General features: G+C 40.8%; 2 protein-coding genes across 6 annotated transcripts in view; one reads left to right on the top strand and one right to left on the bottom strand.

Moving 5' to 3' along the window:
• The window catches only part of zc3h7a (zinc finger CCCH-type containing 7A), a 32,379-nt gene extending 20,755 nt beyond the window's left edge, over nt 1-11,624 (bottom strand). For all 4 annotated transcript variants that reach the window (XM_053850813.1, XM_053850817.1, XM_053850815.1 and 1 more), the window contains exon 1: nt 11,450-11,624. The gene's annotated coding sequence lies outside the window, so the exon portion shown is untranslated. The remainder of the gene's footprint in view (nt 1-11,449) is intronic.
• axin1 (axin 1) lies at nt 260-23,804 on the top strand. Of its 2 annotated transcripts, XM_053850819.1 has the most exons (12): nt 260-495; nt 1,888-2,046; nt 5,094-6,032; nt 10,005-10,133; nt 12,057-12,153; nt 12,693-12,824; nt 16,691-17,193; nt 17,598-17,741; nt 17,806-18,045; nt 18,105-18,212; nt 20,255-20,404; nt 20,892-23,804. In XM_053850819.1, exons 3-12 carry the CDS (start codon nt 5,185-5,187, stop codon nt 21,016-21,018), a joined length of 2,478 nt encoding a protein of 825 aa, XP_053706794.1. In that variant the 5' UTR covers nt 260-495; nt 1,888-2,046; nt 5,094-5,184; the 3' UTR covers nt 21,019-23,804. The 2 variants fall into 2 exon arrangements, with proteins under 2 accessions (XP_053706794.1, XP_053706793.1); XM_053850818.1 differs by lacking the exons at nt 260-495; nt 1,888-2,046 and adding an exon at nt 3,337-3,648.

Raw genomic sequence — 23,804 nt, 5'->3', positions numbered from 1 at the left:
ATAATGAGAAGTCCCAGTTCTAAATATAAACATAGCACACGTGCTGGCCATCAAGAAGTGCTCCCAATCCCATTAATGATACATCAGAAAATCCAGACTTGTTAAAATCAAAGGCCTGCGAGTTGAAATGTTTTTTTGTGGGCTAACATTTTGAGGGAAATAAATGTGGTCAGTGAAGTGAGCTCGGAAAAGGACACCAGCCAATGCGGCATGTTCAAAACACCCCCCCTGCTGGGCGGCCCATGAGCCCGTCGATATGGTGGTTTGATGTTGGAAGGAGAAAAAGAACCCCCCACAACAAACACAGAGAGGGCTGGAACACAGAAAGAGGCTAGAAAGGAAAGAAGCATCGACAGATGGACTCTGTTGTGATTAAAGATGGCGGCATTCTTCACTGCAGACTACGAAGGAACAATTTGGATCCATAACACAGCGGTGGGAGTAGTCTACAACGATGAACCACAAAACCAAGAACACAGCGAGGTAACCCAGCAGGTATGATGAGACGAGTCCGTCGGCGCGAACGCTGCTGCTAGCAGCTTCCATTGTGTTATTCATCCATCTGTTTTGTCATTATCATTTTCTTTTCCGGCTGTTTTGTTGTCTCATCAGAAGCAAACCGAATCACTATAGTTGACCTTTAATCTCACGACCTCTATTTCAAAGACGATGTTATGAAGATGTCGTACTTCTCGGTGCAATGCCACCTCCATTCAAGTAGCTTTTATGTTTTCGTTCCTCTAAACATTTAGGTCCAGCTGAATGATAAATTGGGACTCAATATCGTGCACACAAACCAATCTAATGTTTGTTAGTCATAGCAGGACTAGGGGAATATATTTTCCAGTATATTTATCAAACTATAAAAAACTTGCAAGGTATAAAACAAACACGCTTTTAGACGTGTGAATCAAGCTGCGACATCTTAATATTCTTTTGTTGATCAGAGCAGACATAAGCCTATTTGGTCCGTGGCCTAAGAGAGATCTTCACTGACAGGTGGAACAAAAGAGCAGAGAAACGCCTCCATTTGGAGCCAAAACATTGTCTGTAGCAGTAGCGGGATGATCCAAATATACATGGGTGTAAACAGATGTTGCCTATTTAAGATAATATCAGAGAAACAAGGGCATTTTCACACTCATGAAGGGCAAACACAAAGACGCGACCAGAAATTTTTTAAGCCTCCAATGTCCTGAGCACGACTGGAAGACGAAATCTGATGATACTCAGACTCAACTATCTACCAGTGCGCTTCACCCCCACCTAGACTTTTGAGAATGTGAATGAGAATGCCATAAAACCCCCTAAATTTGGCATCAAATCTTCAGTGCTTGTTCTAGACACGTGTTCTGAGTCGAAAGAAAATGACAAAGATTGCCCAAATATCACGTTTTTTGGAGAATGTTGCACGCAGACAATGGTGTCATAAAGAATTATCTTGATTTATCAACTGAGCATGCAACTCAACTGAAAACAGTGACAGAAATAATGTCAAATCCATCTAGTATGGCCAAAACTTTATGTCATAAATCAGGCATCTCGACTCTAAGACACTTAGTGAGGAGGCATTCCTGGACTTAAGGCCAGGATGAAGCGAAGTCATGCACTTGTGAAACGCTGACGGACAAATGTGACTCTGAACATTCCTTGCGAAATTGCACCGCATGGGCATTGTCTTGAGGTGTGTTCTTTCTGGTTGAACCCAGCTTCATGGTATGGCAGTGCTTCAATCATGACGAGGGAAATGCAGAACTTTAAGTCAGTAGACCAGCTCCTTCTACCGTAAATCTACATTACATCATGTTAACATCCATACTTGAATATTTTATTCTGAAATGTTCAAGTTATAGTTTAAAGTCTAACTCACTATCTTGTCTCTTTCAGCATCAAATGTATGGAAAGGATAAATTACTCAGCAGATTTGTTGATTCTGCGAAGAGCGTTGATTTGACGTCCAAGTCGCTACTCTTGCTTCCAAACTCTGCAATGGATCCATCAGAGACTCGATGTTCTGCGACGAAATGCAAGGCATCTAAAGTTCAGGTAAACCTAATTTTGGCCAAATTCATCTATTGAAGTGTGTAAACATAACAAACATGAAGCCCATTTTATTATGGGCGCCATCAAAGTATTATTATTTTTTTAAGTGTACCGGATATATACAGCCCTCTATCACAGGATTTGAGAACAACAACAATGGAATTACATGTTCATATAAATTGAGAAAGTACCTTAATGACTCTGAAGAGAAGGGCAGTGTACTGGCAATGGAATATATATCCCGCTACTCGAGTGACAATGCAACATACAGTATTTACAGTGTTGTCGTATTGTAATAATTGAGCATTCATAGATCATAGAGTATTTGAATTTAGAGTGGCACATCTTACAAATCACAAGGCTCCTATTGGTACCCTTTGAACACTGCAGATGATGGTCTTATCTTTTCAGATTCAACCATCTTAATGGTTAGCTTAGCAGACGGTGAATGTTCACAATATGTTGCTATAGAGGGAAATAGAGGGAAGTTGAATGGCTGCTATTGGTTAACCCGACTGAAACGCAACCAATGTATTAGAGTATTTATTTATTAAATATCAATACAGCAATCTTAAAATATCAGTACTGTATGGTGCCATGAAGTAACGCGCCACTGCGTTTGTAGCCGCTAGCCTCTGCCTCTGACCAATCACAACAAAGGAGGCGTGGTTATGGTGAGTTCTCAGAGAGAACTGCACATAAATTCTGATTCACTGAGTGGTGTTTGTCGGAGAACCGTCATTGCCATAATGCTTTCCCTAGCGTCTCGCCCAAAACCTAACCATCCGAAACAAAGGGCAAACCTTAATCTTTACTCTTAACCAAACTAAAACTCAATTAAGTACCTAGTTGTTTTGAAGTTTTAACCCTCAAAATCAGGCTAAACGAAGTGAGGAGAGACCAAAATGGTTAAAAACGCATACTAGCTCTCACATAGATAGAAGAACCTGAACATGCACATGCTAAAAACTGTTCTCTACTCCGCTCTCTTCTGTCTCATAAGAAGTGTGTGCAATGTAACACTTCAGAAGCCATGTAATATAATAGTTAAACAAGTGCCATATGACTTTTCATGTAAGGCATTTACAATGTATTGGAGATTGAACTAAACATGAATTCGAAATGGCCCCCGAGCCAGACTTTGATCAGCAATGTTAGGCGTGAAAGTGGAATGTGTGCTACTGAGTGAGAGAGTGTGTGTGAGAGCGACGGAGAGAGAGAGAGAAAGAGGGCGGGTGAGCGATATAGAATGCGACCTTATTGTTGTTATTATTATATGGCATGTCTCTGATAAAACAGACGCGTTATCGAGCCCTCAATCTCAAGTCTTAGTTCGGCAGAACGGGCTTCTCACCAGTGATGGAGCAGGGAGGGCTCGGGAGGTGCGCGGCGACTGAGCACCAGCGGTAATGTGAGGGCTGAACGGGCGAGGCGCTGTGCATCCTCGGTTAGCAGCCTCAGCTGCGAACAGTCAGTCAGTCATGAAGAAGCGGAGGGGACCGACGGTCTTCTTTTGTTATTTTCATAGTCCAGTCGTTTCGGGACCATGACCCAAACCGCAGCGACCTGTGCCGAGCTCCAGAAGCGGCGAGGAGGTTCCCACCGGTGAAGTATTGGTCACTTTTTCCCCCGACCTCCGTGTCTGACGGCTCAGAGATCGCGGTGACGGGGAGATATACATATATACATATATATATCTAGCATCGGTTATTAGTCGGCGCCTTACGATTGTGTGTTTCAATGTGCTTCATTCGGGGAATGTTTTGGCTCGTCCGTCTGCGCGGGTTAGTCCGTGAGCAGAACGCGGAGGCAGCGCGGATATTAATAGGTGAATAGTGTGACAAAGTTGTGCACTTGCTGCGGCCTGGCCGTGAGAGTGTGTGTCCGGACGGAGTTTGTTGCGGTCTCCCCTCCCCCACCGCTGTTCTTTCTGGTGCGGGCAAGACACGACCGGGATGAAAGGTCCACTTTCACCGCTGACCCGTCCTTTACTTAGCGAGTCCCTCCGCGCGCACACCTGTGACCGCACTACCGTCGCTGACATATCACTGCGCCAGCTGCACGTCCCATTGTGCTTTCCGTACTGTATTGTACGTATTTACACCAATAAAACTACAGTTATGAGACGATGTAAACCAAAGAAAATATCAGTATTTCTGACGTTTAATGGCGACCTCGCGCAGTGCACGTGCCGCTCACACTTCAGGACTGCGCAGAAAAGAGCAGTGGTTGCCAATGTTGTGTTTGCTGTCTTTGTTCAGTCAGGAAAAAATGTTTTATCTGTATTGGACAAGACAAGAGAGTGGGTGTGCCCTGAAGGGACAGTGGAAGCAAACATCAACAGCAAAGACAAGCAGGGCTCCTCATTGTTTATGTGATTTTCAAAGAATAACACAACATTTTTCCATGTTTTTTTCGTGGATACATATAAACCTGAAGGGCATTGTTAGGTCTTGCACAGAATAGAAGTATAAAAATTACACATTTCCATGTATAACAGACTTATTTTTAAGTACCTTCTATTGGTTTGGATGCTTTTATTTTAACCATGACATGCTTGTTTTATTTAGCTAATATTTGTTGAGCACACTGAGGTAAACCTAACTAGATAATAAAAAGACGTTGAATCAACATTGAAGTAATATCAGGGTACAGTATTGGCAACAGTGATTCAATGTTGAAAGTGCTCATTATGAAGCATTGAACGCTGAAATTTATTTCAATTCTGACCAAAAATGTAAACGTTAACTCTTTTGCTATCTGGGTTGTGTGTCGAATCCCCGACCCAAGAGCCACATATATATTGTTCCACATCTGGTGCGTGTGTTGTGTGGGCTATTTATTTCCTCAGTGACCCGCTTAAGTATTGATTTTGCTAGAAATTTGATCTTAATATGATCTCTATGTAGTTGCCTCTTTTATGAATGCCATAAATATCCAGTTCATAGCGTGCTGCTACTGGTAATTACCAATTATATTATGTAATGTTCCCTGGGAAATGAATTTTTAACCACTTGTTTTTGTTAATTATTCATGTTCTCTGTTCACAGGGGTTCATGTGCTGTGGCGTGAGTCCAGGTCAACATCTATTACTTAAAGCGTTTGGCCTTTTTGGGGTCGTGGTACTTGGATGCTGGGACTATGAGCATCAGCGACAAAGGGGGCTTCACTGAGCATGCTCCCAGACCTCCAGTCCCCGGTGAAGAAGGTGTGCTGGTGTGCAGCGATGGACAGCAGCCGAGCAACATTAGCTTCTCATTGAAAACCGAGAGCCTTAAATGCGAGGCCTCCATCGCGACGCCCAGGAGGCCCGACTTGGACTTGGGGTATGAGCCTGAGGGAAGCGCTTCCCCTACACCACCTTACGTAAAGTGGGCGGAATCTCTCCACTCCCTACTTGATGACCGAGATGGCATCCCACTTTTTCAGACTTTCCTCAAACAGGAAAGGTGTGCGGACATTTTGGACTTCTGGTTTCTTTGCAGTGGATTCAAGCTGGAGGCCTATGACAGCGATGAGGAGAAACGGGTCAAACTGGCTAAGGCTATTTATAAGAAATACATCTTGGACAACAGTTGTATTGTGTCCAGGTGGATCAAACCGGCCACCAAGTCCTTCATTAAAGACTGTGTGCTCAAACTTCATATCGATCCTGCGATGTTCGACCAGGCTCAGACGGAGATACAAGCTCTGATTGAGGAGAACACCTATCCTATGTTTCTGAAGTCTGATATTTATTTGGAATATGCGCAAACTGGAGGGGAGAGTCCGAAACTGTACAATGAGGAAAGCCACGTCTCTGCGTCTGAAGCTGGTCTCTCGGGCTATTTTTCACCTCTAGAGGAGGATTGGAAATGTGACCGAGAGCCAGTTAAGCAGCCCCAACATGAACCCACACCGAGCCACCGGCTCACTCAGAAGCTGCTCATGGAGACGACATCTCAGCATGGTGCCAACAGCGCGAGATTGCAGGAGAGACCAGAGTTCAGGTAAATTCTCCAGGCAAGGTTTAGGAAACTTCATCAGTCGCTCTCGCGCTTCATAACTTGTAGCTGCAAGCTGCTGAATTAGAAATAAACCTGACTCCTCTACACCAGCATGAAACGCTGCCTGAAGTTTAAACTGAAATAAGTGCAGCAAGAGAGACAGCTGAGATGAGAGGAAGAAGGTGTCTGAAGTAGTTCTAAGAAGTTGCAGCGGAGGTGCTGAGAAAGTGTTAGAGGCTGCAACGACTTTTCCCACGTATTTTACAAGGTTGCCGCTGTCGGTTCTCTCAGAAACTCTCCCGTTGGACTGGGTGTTGTAATAAAAGAGCTTTAACTTGGTTTTCACAAGGGAAGCCAATTCATTTCCTGTCGAATAGTTAATTAAGGCCTTTGCCTTTCTCTGTTTAATATTCCTGTCTCTATTTCTGGGAGCTTTGAAAAGGTTAAAGTAGTGTTCTTAAAATACTAAGGATCAGATGGTTGTATCTTGATGACGAAAACTTTTGAAATGGTCAGCTGGGATTGGGTTCGGATTTCGATTCACCTTCATTCATTATCCACCTTTCCCCAAGTACAAGACTGTTTCCATACATATGCTCCTCAGTCAAGCCATAGTTAGGACAGAACTATGTTTAGTACTAACACGGCTACATAAAAGCCGAGCAGCCCTTGAGTCATGAAAAGACGAAATACAAGTGCCATGCCAGGTGACATCCCTGAGGGAAAATGTCTGTATTTGTATTTCGAGTAGCCCAAAAAAATGTCCTGAAATGATACGTAAAATATCAATGAATGACAATTTGAAAAATGTAAGTAAAACTACCCAAGAATTTAGGATTCACCAATGACTTACCACTGAGGTTAAACTTCATGGGAACAATTACAGACTACCCTGTATTAAAGCTGTATTCTTTTAAGATTAAGATTCTTTTAATGTTCCTCTCCATTTCCTGTCGACATTTTTTGTGCCTGCATGTCGATTTAGCATGCTAATTTGTGAGCAGAAAATTGGTTTATAATGTGTCGCAACATCAGTACCGGTGGGTTTAGTACTCTCATCTGCCAGGATTCATATTTATTTTTCCCATTTTGCACTTTAAAAACTGAAGCCGTGCTGCACTCAAAACATGCAAATGAACTTTATTTCATTGACTTAAGATGTACGAGATAATTACTCACATTTATTGGTTGGACTTTTAAATAAGACAAATTGATTATGTATATCTTTTTTATTTACTTATTTTGAGAGTAATTTATACGATCATACTGGTTGGCTGTAGAGTAGAAGAGCAGGTCTGAGACCTACTAAGGCTGTCACCAAATTCAGTGGCAAGATGTGAGCATCTGGGTCACTGTCTGAAGCCTTGTAAATGCATGGTAAAAATTTGAGTTGGCAGCCAGTGTTGTGATCAGGAGGAAACTTCCATCACTTGTGCAGCTCTAGGTCAAAAACAATGTAATAAAAAGTTCTTTGCAATATTCAGAAAAGTAAATGAAACTGCTGCCTTGGAAGAAGGTTACAAAAATGACAACCTTTACTTATAAAAAGTGATTTAAATTACAAGTAAAAACCTGTTATTCTTATGCAACTCAGGTATACTTTGCCCATTTGTTTTAGCATGTATGTATGTTGATTAATTAGAACTATCTCTATAATGTATAATTCACCATACTCTTATTGTGTAATAATGCATTTAAATTCTGAGCTTTCTGCAGATTCTGTGGCATCAACAAACCTAACGGACTATTGAACATTCTACACGGGGTGATTTAATGTTCATTGGGTCGAAGGAATTGAAGTTGTTGAAGCAAACTTCATTTGTTTCTGTTCTAAAGTGTTGTCTAAACTATAATTGTGAATGAATGAATTGAGACGGGTTTAATCATGCTACTAGACTTTGCTCTTTTGGTTACCAAAATATTATGATGGACTGTGAAGTACGTTTTCCATTTATTCCTGAAGTTGCTGCACGTTGCTGGGTGGTGTGAAAGGCTCATGGAAATGGGAAAGCATTGGGTTTCTGCTACATGTTAACAAGCGTGAGATAAACTGTCATGTGATCAAACGTATTGAACCAAAGTGAAAACATTAAAACAAACTGACAGCACATAACTCATTGTGAAGGAGGACTTGGACATAATGGTAAATGGTTTGTTTTTCGAGGAAAAATCCCCAAAGAAACATCACAATGACTGAAGTCCATTGCTTGAAGAAGATTTTTGTTGTCACCAGTGCTGTAAATGTCAAAACGTTTCTCTCTGAGTCATTGTTTCTTTGTCGCGTCTTTATTGGATGCATTTCGCTTCAGCTACACCGGGCGAGAGGCAAACCGTGACATTCTGGTACCTATCTTCTACCAGTTAGAGATACCAGTGAGATAAAATCTGGACTTTTACCCAGTGATCAAGTCTGCTGATCTTTTGCCATCTTGCCGGTCCAAATTTTTGTGCTGATAACATTGTTTTAGTCTGCGCCGAAATAGTACAGGGCCTAGAAAAGTCACAATACATTTTTAAATGCAGGTACATCCTGGACAGCTTGACTGGATTTGGAAGACGGATTTGTTGGTTTCGTCTCTTTATTTGTCTGTTGTTTAAGTTCAGTCATAAAAAGCAACTGATTGAATCTAAACACAAGATACCGGTAATCCACTAGTTCGTCTTTTTCCTTTAGCAAATGTAAGCAAGTTTTTCACCCCGAATTAATATTCATATTTTGCCATGTATACAAAGCAGTACAGCTACATCATTAGCAGCACTTGTGCGTAGACTACGTCGAATCATGCGGACGCAATAATGCATGGTAGCGCTTCTACATAGGAAATGCTTTGAATGAATTACAACTGAAGTTACAGCTGCATTGCTAATTCAGCGATGTTAGCACTTCAGCTTTCTATTTTTACACAGGAAACTGAATGAAGTAATTATTTTAGCTACGCTAGCTGATTGACATTCGCATCTCTGTTTGCTTTTCTGTGTTTTTTTCTGGCCTGAATAGTACTGATCTAATAAAACCTCCAATAAAAACTATGAAGGAAATATTGCTCTGAATAGTCATGTATGATACTTCCAATATCTGCCTAATATTTAGCTGCCTGTAGAAGATTGGAATACTGTTGAATGCTAATACGGTCACATAGGGCTTCTGCATTCTAAACAAGGAACACGCTGGGGATAAATGCTTTAGGGAACTCTGATTTGAATATGCCTCACATCTATAATTCATGTGTGTGAAGTGTGATCAGCAATGTCAATGACTGACAGTGTAAATGGCTGCTCCATCATTCCGCTCCTGCGTGCCACAGATGTGGGTCAGGAAAGACGGGCGTGATAAGACTGGAAAATAATGTTGTCGGTCTTCTGTGAAGGATGTGTGTATCTTAAGAGGATGATGAAATGAGGCGAATGAATTGCGGAATGTGGCACAATAGAGTGAAGAAGCAGCAGAAGATTATCGTTATTGTCTATTGAAAACACACTGAAAACACATATATACCGTTGAAGGTCCATTTAGTCGTCCGTGGTTCTTTTTAATCGAGTTAGATCAAGGAGGGTCCTAGGTCTTATTAGTGCACTATTGAGAGTAGATTTTGACACAACAATTCAACTGTTGTGGATACAATTCTCCCACTTAAATTTGAACCTAAACATTCATCTGTTTTCTGCTTTTCTTTACACAAATATTTAGTTACATGGGCACTTTCTCTCACTTATTTGCCTGTTAATCTTATATATCAGGGAACTTGTAAAGCAACAGTTCTTCGTCTCCCTGCTTCGCACGCTCCTTTTTACTTTTAGCTTGTTCATCACACCTTATTTTTGTATACACTACATCTATTCTGATTTGAAATCTTTGTTGTGGTGGCCTTTCTAAGGTCATTACAGCAGAATCCTTAAGTCCTTTCTGTTTCCTCAAGTGGTTAATGGTGGCTTTATAAAAACACAATCTTTGTTTTCACATTTCTATTTATCCAGACAGGCGTCGTCATGCTCAGAACCCATTCACCCGTTCTGCGTCCCTGCTCCAACCACCAGCACCAATGACAGCGAGCAACAGAGCATGTCCAGTGATGCAGACACTCTCTCCCTCCCTGACAGCAGCGCGTAAGTCTTCCTCATCCAACACAAATCAGCTCATATTTTCAGGTGCTGTGAATAGGTTTAAAATGCAGGCAAAAGGGAGGTAAACCTTCAGTTAACAAACATGACTTGTATCTAGCTACGCTCGTATATTCCAAATAATATTTTGGCTGGAAAACACACATGCTGTTGCCACTTTTCATGCTTAAATGCGGCCCAAATAAAAAGATAAATTAGGTTTGTTACGAAGACTCAAAGCCATTTAGACAGAGCCATTGAGTCAAATGCCCTTGTGGATTTCTTCTCATAGTGGATGACAGTCGCGAACTATCCGTTTATACATTGATAAAGGGGGAAGGGGGTTCAAAAAATTCGAGCCTTCGTGATCAAAACCACACTTGCCATCAAAAGTACAATCGAAAATCGTATAATGCAAATATGTCAACTAAAGTAAGTCCCACAGTTCTTGAATAATTCCGAAACTAGAAGTGTGGTTTAATAATTTAATAATATAATCCACAAAAAGTGAAGTCTATCCTAAGGCTAGGATCCGCAATCTCAGCGAGTATCCTAGTAGTATTTTTCTCACTGGTAGCATTTGACCTGCCGCACAACCACAGTTGCTGCCTTGGGAGCTATGTGGGCTACCACCCACGTTTCTGCCGAACCATTCAGAAAAATACAATGTCAGAATAAACAAAAACAATATTGGACCCACTGAGTGCTCACTAATGGTCCGACAAGATATTCATATATTGTCTTTTACATTTTTCACTTCACATGCAATTCAAGAAAATACAGAAATGTACCAGTTAGTGTGGCCATTTCACATAAAGAAACGACCAGGTGGGGCCTTCATCACTTTCAACTTCAACTTTCCTTACAAGACAATGGCTCAGGTCCGAAGAGGTTAAATACAATTTGCAAAACTGATGATGTTTGTGTTTCAATAGGTTTAATGCTGAAATTAGCCTTAGCCTTGTAATGAATTTGGAGACTTTTAAAACTCTGAACTCTAAACATACAGGTGGACTGCGTTTTAAATTTGACCTCCTCACGTTATTAAGTTGACACTCCTGTGATATGTCATGTTTTGACAGCTTGCTAGTAATGGAAGATGTTTGATGTGACAGTGCTTTACTCCATAGCAGCAAAAAACAACCAACAAAACTCAAAGTTCAAACTCCTCTGTATGTGCATACTATCTCTGCAAAATGGTAGAAGGAAAGGATGCCCCAATAGTCTATACTGTTGCTTATATTTACACGTATATTGTTGTTGGTATTAATGCGGACTCATCGCTATCTGTGAGTGTATTTTAGTGTTTTTTCTTCCCTCACCTGGATATTCCGCCTGACGTTTCCTTGCAGCCTGCAACTGAATCTCACTGCCCTGAATGCAAAACAAAAGGCGAGCACTTAAAGTGGATTGTGTCTGCCTCCATTCAGGCGCCTAGTTTCAAAGATCATCCAAACAGGTGGCCTCTGTGAGACTGAGGGAGAGAGCATGCCCCACATTTCCATTTGGTCCGTGCCGTGTTTTTATTGAATCTGACCACCTTTACGTTGTTGCTTCTGTGACGTCATATACTGTTTGGAATATTGGCTTTAATGCGCGTGTGTCGCCTTTGTTGGAAGATCAATAAATAGTCGGTAAACGGACACAACACAATAAGCGGGCGCTGCTCTTGCCAAAATGTCATGCACATAGGGATCGAGTACAATCCAGAACTCTGAGATAATCTCTGACTAAAATGGTTAAGACTACATGTGGCGCAGCGTAAACAGACCTCCTGTGAGAATTCCTATCCCTGCTTCTCTGACTAATCAAGACTTAAAAGATTCATTTTTGATATTAAAAAGGGATCGAAAGCCTTGAAGAACAAAAGCGGCCTGTGATGATTATTCATGGGGATGGTTCAGTAACCGTCTCTGTTGTCAATTCCAGAGATGGGGTTCCACCCTACAGAAGCCACAAACAGCATCGCCGGGAGATGCAGGAAGGCGCCAAAGCCAATGGGCGACTGCGACTACCTCCAATGCCAGTGAGTTGAATTCCCCCTTTCTCTGTTTCTGCTCCACAAGTCTCTGGCTTGTGTTGTACTGTCGGAGATGAGCATATTTTGGCTTTAGTGTGCGAGCGAGCGCAAGAATAGGTGCTGGCGGGGGCTGTCGAAATATCAGCTAAGCTGTGAGTGGTGAAGGTGAGCAGACACAAAACCTCCCCTGTGACAGCCTCCCTCTGAAGCTGCCTGCTGTAGGAAACCCCCGGCTCTAATTAGGCCTGGGAGTCAAATTAGAACTCCACATGCAGCCTCCTATTAGGATGCAGGAATTGACTGCACAAATCTCAGGAGTACAACCCGAGCGATTCCCTGCCCTGACAAATGAATCATGACCTCGCTTCAGTAGCATGGGCTAATCCGACTCTGCCCCCGCTATATTTTGCTTTTCAAATCATCGGGAGTCAGATTGAGCGCTGCAAAAAATCTGTCGGATTAAATCCGTTTCATGTGGTTTTTCCCTCGTCTTTTTAAACAGTCCTGAGAACAAAAGATGTTTTATTTTGATCTGTTACCAACAGAAAGAAAGAATTCCTAAGAACATCCATGTGGAGCCGGAAAGGTTTGCCGCAGAGCTCATCAGCAGACTGGAGGGGGTTTTGAGGGAGAGAGAGCATGAGGAGAAACTGGAGGAGGGACTGCAGAGCCAGCTGGTAGGTTCATATTCTTCTCTGTTATGTACTTATATCTCAGCATTTCATCCCAGTCTTCTGATATATTGATGAAACAAATGATCATTTATATCATTCTGTAATAGATGCCTCTCTTTTCTCCTCTGCCCTCCTCCTCACTCCTCTCCTTCTCTCATTTTTTTTTGGATGTGAGCAGCAGCAACTGGGAGGGTCTTAGGTCTGAGCCCGGGTGTTTATTCTTTTTTATTTATTTAGTTTTTAGTATTTTTTGTAATTGATTGTTGCTGGGTTTAACTATGCATCATTACTCAGGGTTTGAGTTGGATTTTTTTCCTGTATTTTTTTTGAGCCGCTGAATATGGAGAAATTTTTTTTAGAGGTGTTTGGTCAGTCATAGGTGAGACCTGTATGTTAGCAAAAATAATTTGGTGCACACGACACCAAGGCTTGATATCAGAGTTCCACCAGTGTAACTGCGTCGGACAGGCGGTCCACGTACTGGTGAAGTGGACTCTCTCCTAGACGTGGCTAACAAGGGGACGTCTTCCTGTAACACGCAAATTCTAAAAATTGCATTAGTAGCTTTTTTGTTGTGATAGTAGTTTCCGGGGTTTCACCAAAAACACAGTTCAAAATTCTGCTTCTTTGTTAGCCATGTTATTTTATTTTTTTTAGATGAAGCTCATTGGCTGTTGAGTGTGGTAGAGAGTGAGGTAGGGGCCGGCAGCACTGCCTTTAATCTGGGCCGTGATCAAGCGATTCGGGTCTCAAGCGTCAAAGTTCACTGTGGTATTTAAACTCTGGTCTATAAACACAGGATTAAAGATTACAATAACAAATGAGACTTGTATCTTCCTGCCCTCAATGAAATGAACCTGCCCCGCCATTTTAGTCTGGAATGAAAAAAAGCCACAACAAAACTATTATGAATCGTTTGGAGAACTCTGACGTTTGGCGCGACTGCGATCTGGCTTTGTCCATGAATCAGATGGCGCACCTGCACACTCGGGCGTTTGAAAGCCGAGAACAGTGTGACGCCGCTTTGATGCCACTTGAATGGTGATGAAGCGATAACTGCCATCATAGATAAAATCAACCGCAGAACACCAAGCCAAGCTTGAAGTCTCCAGGGAGACGGCTCGCTTAAAAAAAAGGACAAAAAAATCATTTTAAACCATATAAATCAGAAGCATGAGCCAGTTGCAAAGTGTTACTAACTAGAATACTAGTTTTATTGAACACTTAAACTGTTCGGTGTGTCAAAACAAGCTGGTTGTATGAGTTCACTTGTGGTCACAGCTCTGCCACACTTCCTGCTGAGACTAGAAATGTGGCTTCTCTCCTTTGGAACAAAAGGCATTGTGGCCCAGTTACCAACAGATTAATCTGAATACAGAGGAGCTGCAGCTAGCTATTCATAAAAGTAAATTCACGGCAGAAATTCTCATGTCAGCTGGATGGTCATCACTTGTCTGAATTGAATGCTTATTTGGTGTAAACAAGATTACAGAGCAAGCAGTCAGAGCAGACACCACTGGGAGAGAATAGTTCTCTTGTTCTCTTCTCTTGTCTTTCTTAACCCACTCAGGGTCAAATATCAGACCAAATATTTATTTCAATATGCTTTAGACGGTCTGTACTTGGATATCTGAAGAATGTGTATTGTTCAGATATCGACGTATTATTTATTTGTTATTTTATTATTTATATATATTATATTTGATATATATTATTATATAATATATATTAGTGGTGGCAACAGAGTTATTCATTTCATTCATGACAACAAAAAAGCATGTTAAAATAATTGAATTTTAATTTTATTTAACAGTCTGCTCTCCAGACAACAGGGAACCTTTGTAAGTGCAGGAGTTCCTGGTCCACTGATCACACTGATGCACAAGACACGTGGCAGCTAGGATGAGAACAACAACAACAAACATGGAGGAATCCCTGAACAAAAGCAAACGAAGGCATGTTTGCTTTTGTTCAGGGATGTTTTTCTCTACACAATGTTCCAGGGTTTCCACTACTCTGAATGTACTTGAAATTCTTATACAATTGAAATCCTTATACAAATATTTTCAAGGCATTAAAAGAGCTTTAGTTTCAATAAGGTGATATAAAAACTTGAATATTATTGTGCTATTGTCAAACTGATGCAAAATAAACAATATTTTGTTGTTTAAATGTATAATGTAATATACCAAATTCATTCAAATTGAAAAATGAGGCTTGTTGTAGCAAATATTCTTGTACCATTAAACTGGTATAACTGGTATGAATCCAAAGGAGTTAGACTTTTTCCAAGTCAGGTGATCCGGAGATGTGTTTCTAAGGACTTACACTGCGTGAATCTCTGTTCAAGAAAGTCAGAGTTCATAATCTTGATTCATTGCCTTGCATAACTTTACTGCGGTTGTGGAGTAGCATATATATTATTGTATGCTGGAGAAACACGAAAAATTGTAAAGCCTTTATCGTAAAACAGTTAAATATAGACTATTATGGCAAAAGCAATTTCAGTTACAAAGGTATACCTGTTAAACGTTAGAAAGGATGTTGGTCAGGTTTCAACCATAATGAAGCATCACTTATTGGGAATTTGAATTGGCTAGATAAAAATACTCCCCCTTGTGGCTGCTTTGAAAGGCCTCATGAGATCAATGCTTGACTGCAATATAGTGAACTATTTTTTTTTCTCAGTACCTCCCCTCAATCCACCCAAAAACGCATGAAATATTAAAAGCTGCACTTCTCAGTGTTGTCAATTAAAGGAGGCAGCGGGAATTTTGGAACAGACAGAGAAGCTGTGTGATGCTTTTTTGACACGACTGAAGCAAATAAACGATGAGCGCGCGGCGGAGAGAAAGTTGCAAGAGATTGGCAGCTCATGAGGGCGAGTTTATTTCATTATTAACGCACACTTTAAAGGAATCCGCTGGCAAGAAACAAAAGCTGGATTCCTACTGTTGTCTTTCGACCAAATCTCTGTCTCTGTTGTTTCTCTCACAAAAGTTGTTCTGGCTTTTCACTCAGTGAAGAGGGAAACACCCCGCTGCGATGAGAAGCTTTTTATAACCGGGCGGAAGATGATGGTGGATAGAGTTTGGACTTTAAGGACAGTTGCTGAGTTTGTTTGCTCAGTGCGAGTGTAAGGCTTCCACATCACTGCCTTAGATTAGTTCAGATTTAGTTCGACTAGTTATGTATTAGGGAAGGGCCGTTTTAAAAGCTGGTTGTCAAATTCAAGAGAGGTGAAGAGAAGAGTGGAAACAACTGCCAGGTGTGATCTGTGACAGCTGAGTCGCAGCTAGAATGAAAGGGAAGCTTTAAAGGGCAGCATTGCCATTGATGTATGGTTAAGAGATGAAGGCAAAGCAGAGAAGCTCGGAGACTGTATTATTAGTATCCATCATAAACTACCGTCTGATTGTGACCGACAAACTAAGAAATTTTGAGCTGAGAGATGCTTTGTATTAAACGTTTCAATCATCTGTCCTGATGTTCCTAATGCATGTGTGTATTAAGACATGAAGTTAAGCTTAAAATTGTAAGGCTTTGTTTGTAAAATGGAAAATGCTCAGATCCACATAATGTGAAAAATGCCGCCATCTACAGGTTAGTATTGATTGGTGCAATTAAACAAAAATAATATGTATATATATATATATATATATATATATGTCGAAATTCTCACATATAGTCAGTAACAGAAGACAGTTTCGTATGACCAGGTATTGATGTCATACTGTATATTTACACTAAAGAGAAAGATATGGATTGATGTTTCATCTCTCATCAGTTATTTTTTACTGAATAAGGTTACTTAAATTGTTCATCATTATTGTTCTTTAATGAAATAAGAGCCCTTTGTTGTGTTACAGGACGATAAAGGGGATGACATCATCTTGCCCACTGGGTCGTTACTGCCCTACAGCAGGTCTCCCTCTAGTGCTAACCCTCTGAATTACAACTCCAACTTCGAGGACATCAGCCCCTTTCTGAAAGACAGTCACGAGGAGAACCCTGAGAACATCCTGGATGACCACGTGCAGCGTGTCATGAAGTCTCCCGTCTGCCAGTCCCCAGGGACCGGCCGTCACTCCCGCTCCCCTGATGGTGTCTGCGGGGGCCCGGATGTGTCTCAATCCTGGAGCCAGGCCAAACACCAGTCATGGTTGGGTCTGAAGCGCGAGGGCGGCCACCATCACAAACAGCCACACCGCAGTCACCACGCTGCATCTGTGAAGCCCAAAGAGCTGGTGGAGGGTGACAGAGCCGGTTGGATTCAAGGCAGTTTCTCATGGGAGACAGGTCAACATGGGTCTAAGACTCGCTCCTATGCTGATGGAATGGGATCTGATGTCAATGAACACTCAAATTATGGGTGAGTTCTGCTGGGAATGAATTCCACACAAGCTGCAGAGTGCCTGTCTATCATCAAGGGACATTCAGGAGCTATACATCTGATTTACATTAGCGGAATATGTACAAAACATATGAAGTCAACACGACTCGTGCACCCGAACAAGTGCCCCAGGGCGATTCTTCAATGCTTCCTAACCCACTATAAGGTTATTTTTTACCGAATAATTTCACTTCACTCTGCTCCTTATTTCTTTATTTAACTTGTCTTTTGCACCCATCTCACTCTTCTTCCTGACACTTATTCCCTTTTCCTAAGTAGCCAATGGAAACACCAGTATTGGGCTCAGAATCTCCACAATATTCGGACTAATGCCACCAACATGTTCGCTGTAATTTCTCACTCATACGTCATTCGTGTTGCAGCATTAAAGGCGGCACACAGTGTAAAAGAACATTGAGGAAGGGTGACGATGTTCCGACGCCTGCAGAGGAGCTGGAGAAAAACCACAAGATTCTCCTGTGGCTGATGGAAGGACAGAAGGAGATGGTCCGACACAAGAGGAACGGGTCAGTAATTTGAATTTTCTAACTCCGCCATGAGGCCTGGTTTTACTCTGGATTTGTTTCTCAGAAGTACCACTGGGCCCAAGAAGGTCACAGGTCATGAGGGGAGCGGCCTTGGTTCTGCCGAGAGGCCCGGCTCACATGTCCTTGGGGCCGGCTCTCACTCACGGAACATCGTGCAGCCCTCTCATCCATTCATCCAGGATCCCACCATGCCTCCCAACCCAGCCCCCAACCCTCTCATCCAGCTGGAGGAGGTGCGCCGACGCCTGGAGGAGGAGCAGATCCAAAGTGGGCACAAGCAAAGGTGAGTCCGTCCATTATTATTGTACCTAGCTTGAGGTCTAACTATGGGATTCCTGTCAGGTACGTGATGGAAGTTATCCAGAGGGGGCGCACTGCAGTCCGGCCTCCCCTTATCCCCCTGCACTCTGTGGTGCCTGGTGTTTCTGACAGCGAGTTCTCTGAGTCTGAGTAAGTCCAAAATACTTGGCTGTTTCTTTTTTTTTGTTAAAGATGAACTAGTGATTCTGTGTGATAAAACGTGACTGCAGTTGTGTTCCATAAACTACTGCCGCAACAATAAAACAACGTCAGTCAGCATCGAGAGCCTGTCACATCCAGCGCGTCAATGACAAAGTTTGTTATTTTAAAGTCCTATTTTTGCACTTTGAAAGAGAAACAAGTTTGACATGACATCACAAAACAACAGCGTCAGGCTCACATCAGACAGTTAGAAATGTCTTTGACATCAGACTGTCACTTCTGCTCCCCTCCTGTGGTAAATTGTTCTCTCCTCTAATGCTCAGAAGTGTGCTGCAGGCAGTGAGTAGATTTTGCCACCGTCAAGTTACACAACTGTGGAGCTTTGATGTGTGAGGCAGGTAAAAGTTTGCTTTTATTCTGGGTACACAAATCAGAAACAACCTCCCGAAAAGTGCCTCCCAGTTAAAAAAAAAAAGCAAAAACACTTCAATATCGTTTCAACAAGTATTGTGCAAAACTTTTTTTTCTTGGTCTCGTGTCTTTCTCGTCACAGCTTCAAAGAGCCTGCCAGCGAGTTCATGGGCTTTCTGGCTCCTCTCAGTGGAGTTTGAGAGGGAAGGGCTTTTTTATGATATCAGAAGTGTATTTGAAGATAGTCTCCATTGCTGGGGGAAGCCTAGCAAAAGGTCCAGTGGGTTCACGTGTAATGCAACATGAAAGCAAAGACCACAGGGACGGACGTTAAGCAGTGTGTCGGCGGCCTCAGGTTTAGCTGAATTCTTCTGTGTAACAACACTGAGAAGCTGTCAGTTTTCATCCTTTTCTGGTGCGCGCACGTGAGATGTGCCTTTGACAAAGCATTTATTATCCCCCCCAAACCTCCCCTGCAAACACCAACTAAACATCAACTCATAATATCTGATTTCTTTACAGTCAACACTGATGACAATACAGAATTCACCGCTGTCCTTAGATCCCTAGTGAGTTGTTTTGTCCAAGGCCAACGATCGTGAGCTGGTTTGCTCACTGGTCTGCTCACTGGTCTGTCATAATCCACGATGTCCATTCTGATCAAAGCCAAGTATTAAAGCGGCGCCATGAACCAGAAAACAAGAGGACATGAGTTCATATCCTCACTTGCTTTCCTCACACCCTGAGATCAATTAGAGAGGTCAGCTGACTGACCTCAGATCATCCCGACAGAAGGTTTGCGTCACAGGGCGGCACTTTCTGTCGAGGTCGGGGCAGGATACCGCAGGAAAGGTCGGGGAATAGACAGGCTTTGTTGAGGAGCTTGCTTTCCTCTGCCGGCTCATTGCGGCTAGTTCATTATGCTGATGTGATTCTTTTCAAACTGAAATAGTAAAAACCTTTTCATAGTAGTTTTTCTTATTTTATTGGTAATATTTTTTGCGATTAAACCACATATTAGCAAGACACAATATCTTAACATTTTATTTTATTTGATACTGTTGGTACCCAACACCCCCAAAATGAATATACAAAAAAAAAACAAAAATTGTTTTTACATTTCTCTTTCTGATTCTGATTATTCTTGCACATGTTTTATGGATTTCCTTTCAATTAGACTTGTCATTCATGACTCAATGATCATTTCTGTTTGCAAAATGTGAACATTACAAAGAAATACAGTGAAAATAAAATGAAATTATTAAAAAAAAAAATACACAAAAGAAATTATTTTAATCTTTTTCTTTAAATAGTAGCGATGGGCAGATGAGGCTTCATGAAACAGTGTCCTCATTTTCAGAGCTCAGGAGATGACATCATGTTGAATTCAGAAATGATTGAATTATATCATGCGATTTCCAGTGCAGAAGCACCTTTCTCCAAATTTTTTTGGCTCCATTTTAGTTCCTACAACAACACAGCGGTCCTCTGGTTCTTATGTGGTAATGCGTGGTTCTGGTTCCTTCTATACAGTTGCTTAAAACTGCCACAAAATATTGCTGTTTTCCAACATAAATGTCAGATGACTCAATCTCCACTCTGTTGTTCCTTGCTTTCAGACTCAAGACCATTAAAAAGCTGCCATGTGAAAACATCACAGTCGCGTATTACTTCTGCGGCGAGCCCATACCGTACAGAACTTCTGTGAAAGGGAAGATTGTCACTCTGGGTCAGTTTAAGGAGCTGCTCACGAAGAAAGGAAACTACAGGTGGGTTTTAATTCCCTGAAAATGAATGCATGTTTGATTTATTATTATTATGAATCTGGTTGTTCCGTGATGGCAGACCACTACTGTCTGCTGTCATCCAGTTCTAATGATGTCTTCTGTCCCTTCAGTAGTTTTGGGGTGGATTATTTGCACATTAAATAATATGTTTTGGTTTTTATTCAGGTCATTTTTATCAGAAAATGTGTGTAATGTTTGATTTAAAAACAAAAAAAATTATCACTGGGTAGAATTTTTTGTTAGTTACTTATGGTTTGTTTGGTTTTTCCTGAAACTTTCAAGGTGATTTTGCAAGGTGTGTTCACTCAAACTGATGACATGGTTCATAAGCTCTTTCAAAAGTATCCAAAATATGGATGGATGATGAATATCATTTATCAATTATAAATTATAAAAAATCAAAGGGAATATTATGGAGACGGGGCGTTCGTTCTGGATTTTCAGTTGCTAAAAACGCCTCTGTCTGCAGGTACTTTTTCAAGAGGGCGAGCGACGAGTTCAAGTGCGGAGTGGTGTTCCAGGAGGTGCGAGAAGATGACGCCATCTTGCCCGTCTTTGAGGAAAAGATTGTCGGGAAAGTGGAGAAGATCGACTGAAGTGGACGTTGGAGAAAAGCAAGTGTAAGTTGGAGTGAAGAGAAAGTTGAGGGCTGAGTTTGGAGTTTAAAGCCAAGCAGGGACGCGAACTCAAGACCTCATTCACTAACTTGAGAGTGAGATGTAGCCTACTTACGTGACTAGACTCTTGGGGGGGAAAAAAAAAGTGCTATTAAAGCCGATTATTTTTGATATGATGCCTCCATGTGTGAACACACCTTTTTATATTATAACAGATGTGTACAGTTTGTGTTGAATTACAAATTTTATATCTATTTAAGTATTTAAAATGCTCATTTACAATCCTGTTGAAGACAACAATCCAGTTTTTGATTTTCTTAGGGATGCTAATTTATTGAAAGCGTGATGAGTATGTCAAGTTATTTTCCATCCTGAATGCCTGCACTTGCTATATATATATATATATATATATATATAAAGTGCTGATTTTAGTGACGGAGCAGAAGGTTGTCCTGGTGTTGCTTCATGCTTTAACATTTTACTTTATTGAATGTGACTGGAACATGTTATTTAACACAAAGGTTTTGGAATGTAACCATTATATGTTCAGTTAGCAGTATAGAAGGAGCTAAATCCCAATTAATGATTGAATTTTGAACATTTTGAATCACCTTATGACCATGATTTTAAGTGCATAAATCTAAATATTGCTGAGCGCAATGATGACCCAGTAGCCCATTAGCATTCCTACTATGTAGCACTTCAGCGGAGCTTTGTGAGCATTTCAAGTGAAAATAAATATCCCAATAAATGGCAAGTTAACACTTATATTAATCCAAAAAAAGCGTGTTAAAGGCCGATATTTTTTTGTATTCTAAGACGTTAGCATGGAGCATTGATGAAAAGAAGTGTATGCTAAAACATACTTGAAGCTAAGAAGCATGAAGAAATGACATTTTATATGTGAATGATTTTTTAAAATGTATTTTTTGTCATTGGTTCCACATGTCAAGGTTTAAGGTTCACTGTTATTCCAAAGGTCATGTGACATCTCTGTTACTTTATTTAAATTTATATTTTCTTTAAACAACTTCACTCATTAAGATTTTATTTGTCCTACAGTGGAGAACACTTTCACTAAAATGTTGTTTTTTTGACAGAAAAGAGTTCCAAACTCTCCAAACAAATGCCTAAATTAATGTCTTTAAAATACCATCAGACTTGCACTATGGAAAAATAGACAATACGCTTGTATTATGTCACAAATTGATTCAGACTCATTTCTTAATAATTCAATACTTTTTATACACCGACAGTTTTATACACATTTCATTCACTTGGATTTATTGAAATGTGACGACAGATCATTGATAAAGTGAAGACGCTTCAAGTTAATGTATCGGTAGTTGCGATTATTGAATTCATGGCTACATATTTTCATGTGCATCAAAATAAAATGAATAATTTCTGTAATGAATTAACTAGTCAGATTCAATTTGATCATAGCATAATCATTCATTTAACTTTTTTTTTTTTTTTTGCAAATTTGACACACTGAGCTTCTGCTTTTGGGCTTATGCTGTATGTTATATTCACTCTGGACTGACTTTTCTGAATATCAGTGTATTGCATTACATTTCCAAACTAACATAAGCACATTGTCCCATTTTAAAATGCGCTTTATTATCGGGAAAAATCATTTCTATTTCTTAAAATGGTTGCACTTTAGATTGGGGAAGGTGTATTACCGTTAATAGGCCACTTATTCACATGTATTATCCAGAAATTATTATAAACTACTTATTTATTGGCGTCTTCTTCGGCACCACTGTATTTTTACCCAGTAAGTTTCCCTCTAAACACCATTATTTCCACTGTAGCCTTTTCATTGGGCTCATTGAAATACTTTAAAAAGTTTTCATAGCAGAACAGTCACCTACCTATATGCAAAATAATTGCAGCAAAGGATGAAGACACATTTTTTTTATTGTAATAAAATGTCCAATATATTATTTTTATGGATTGGTTTGCCTTGCTAGTCTCTCACAGAGACCAACTGCAATACAAAAACTGCGATTCTGGACTTTTATATCTTTATTATTGTTTGAATTTAATTCAGATGTCGCCCTGTTTACTTTCTAAAGCTCAAGAGAAAACCTTGTTCACACCAACATACTGAGAATTCCTGCATTAGAATCAGCCTCACATGATTTATTCATCATAGCTGTGGACCGCTGAATACATAATAGTGAATAACTAAATCATGCATTTTGTAGTTTTCCCTGCGTTGTCTTTGATTAACGGTGCTGTTTCATAGTCAGTCGCCTCTGGTTCATCAGATGGATATTTCAACCTGACTTTCCATGAAGGGCTGATATAGAAAAACATGGCTTCTGCCTTGGGCTCGGCGCTCACAAGCATCCTGGGATCAATACATGAGTGTGATGCTCTGCTGTTATTGCAGTCATGCTTCTCCTGAATGTGACCTTTTGGATGCAAGACTCTTTGTTGCGACGATGAATGCTCTTGACTGTCCTAACAATAACAGAACCATTGCTATTGTTTCTCTCTCTGGCTCGGTGGACTCATCACTTTCATTTCATTTTTGATATGAGTTTCTGTTGTGTTAGCAAAGAGAGACATTAGTGCCTTTCCAATGATGCTAATGATGTCTGCAGTCCACACGCTGCTGCTTTTCCTTTCCATGACGTGTTTTACATTCTGTGTAAATACGAGCAACAACACGGGCCATGAGCTGATGCACTTCCACTCCAGAGCATGGCGGCCAGTGTGATGGTGACCTGGACAATAAATCATGCAATAAA

This window comes from Synchiropus splendidus, chromosome 19 (genome assembly GCF_027744825.2).
Source record: "Synchiropus splendidus isolate RoL2022-P1 chromosome 19, RoL_Sspl_1.0, whole genome shotgun sequence".
In the NCBI taxonomy this organism is placed as follows: domain Eukaryota; kingdom Metazoa; phylum Chordata; class Actinopteri; order Syngnathiformes; family Callionymidae; genus Synchiropus; species Synchiropus splendidus.
Note: the sequence above shows the minus strand (reverse complement) of the source record. Positions and strands in the feature narration are given on the sequence as shown.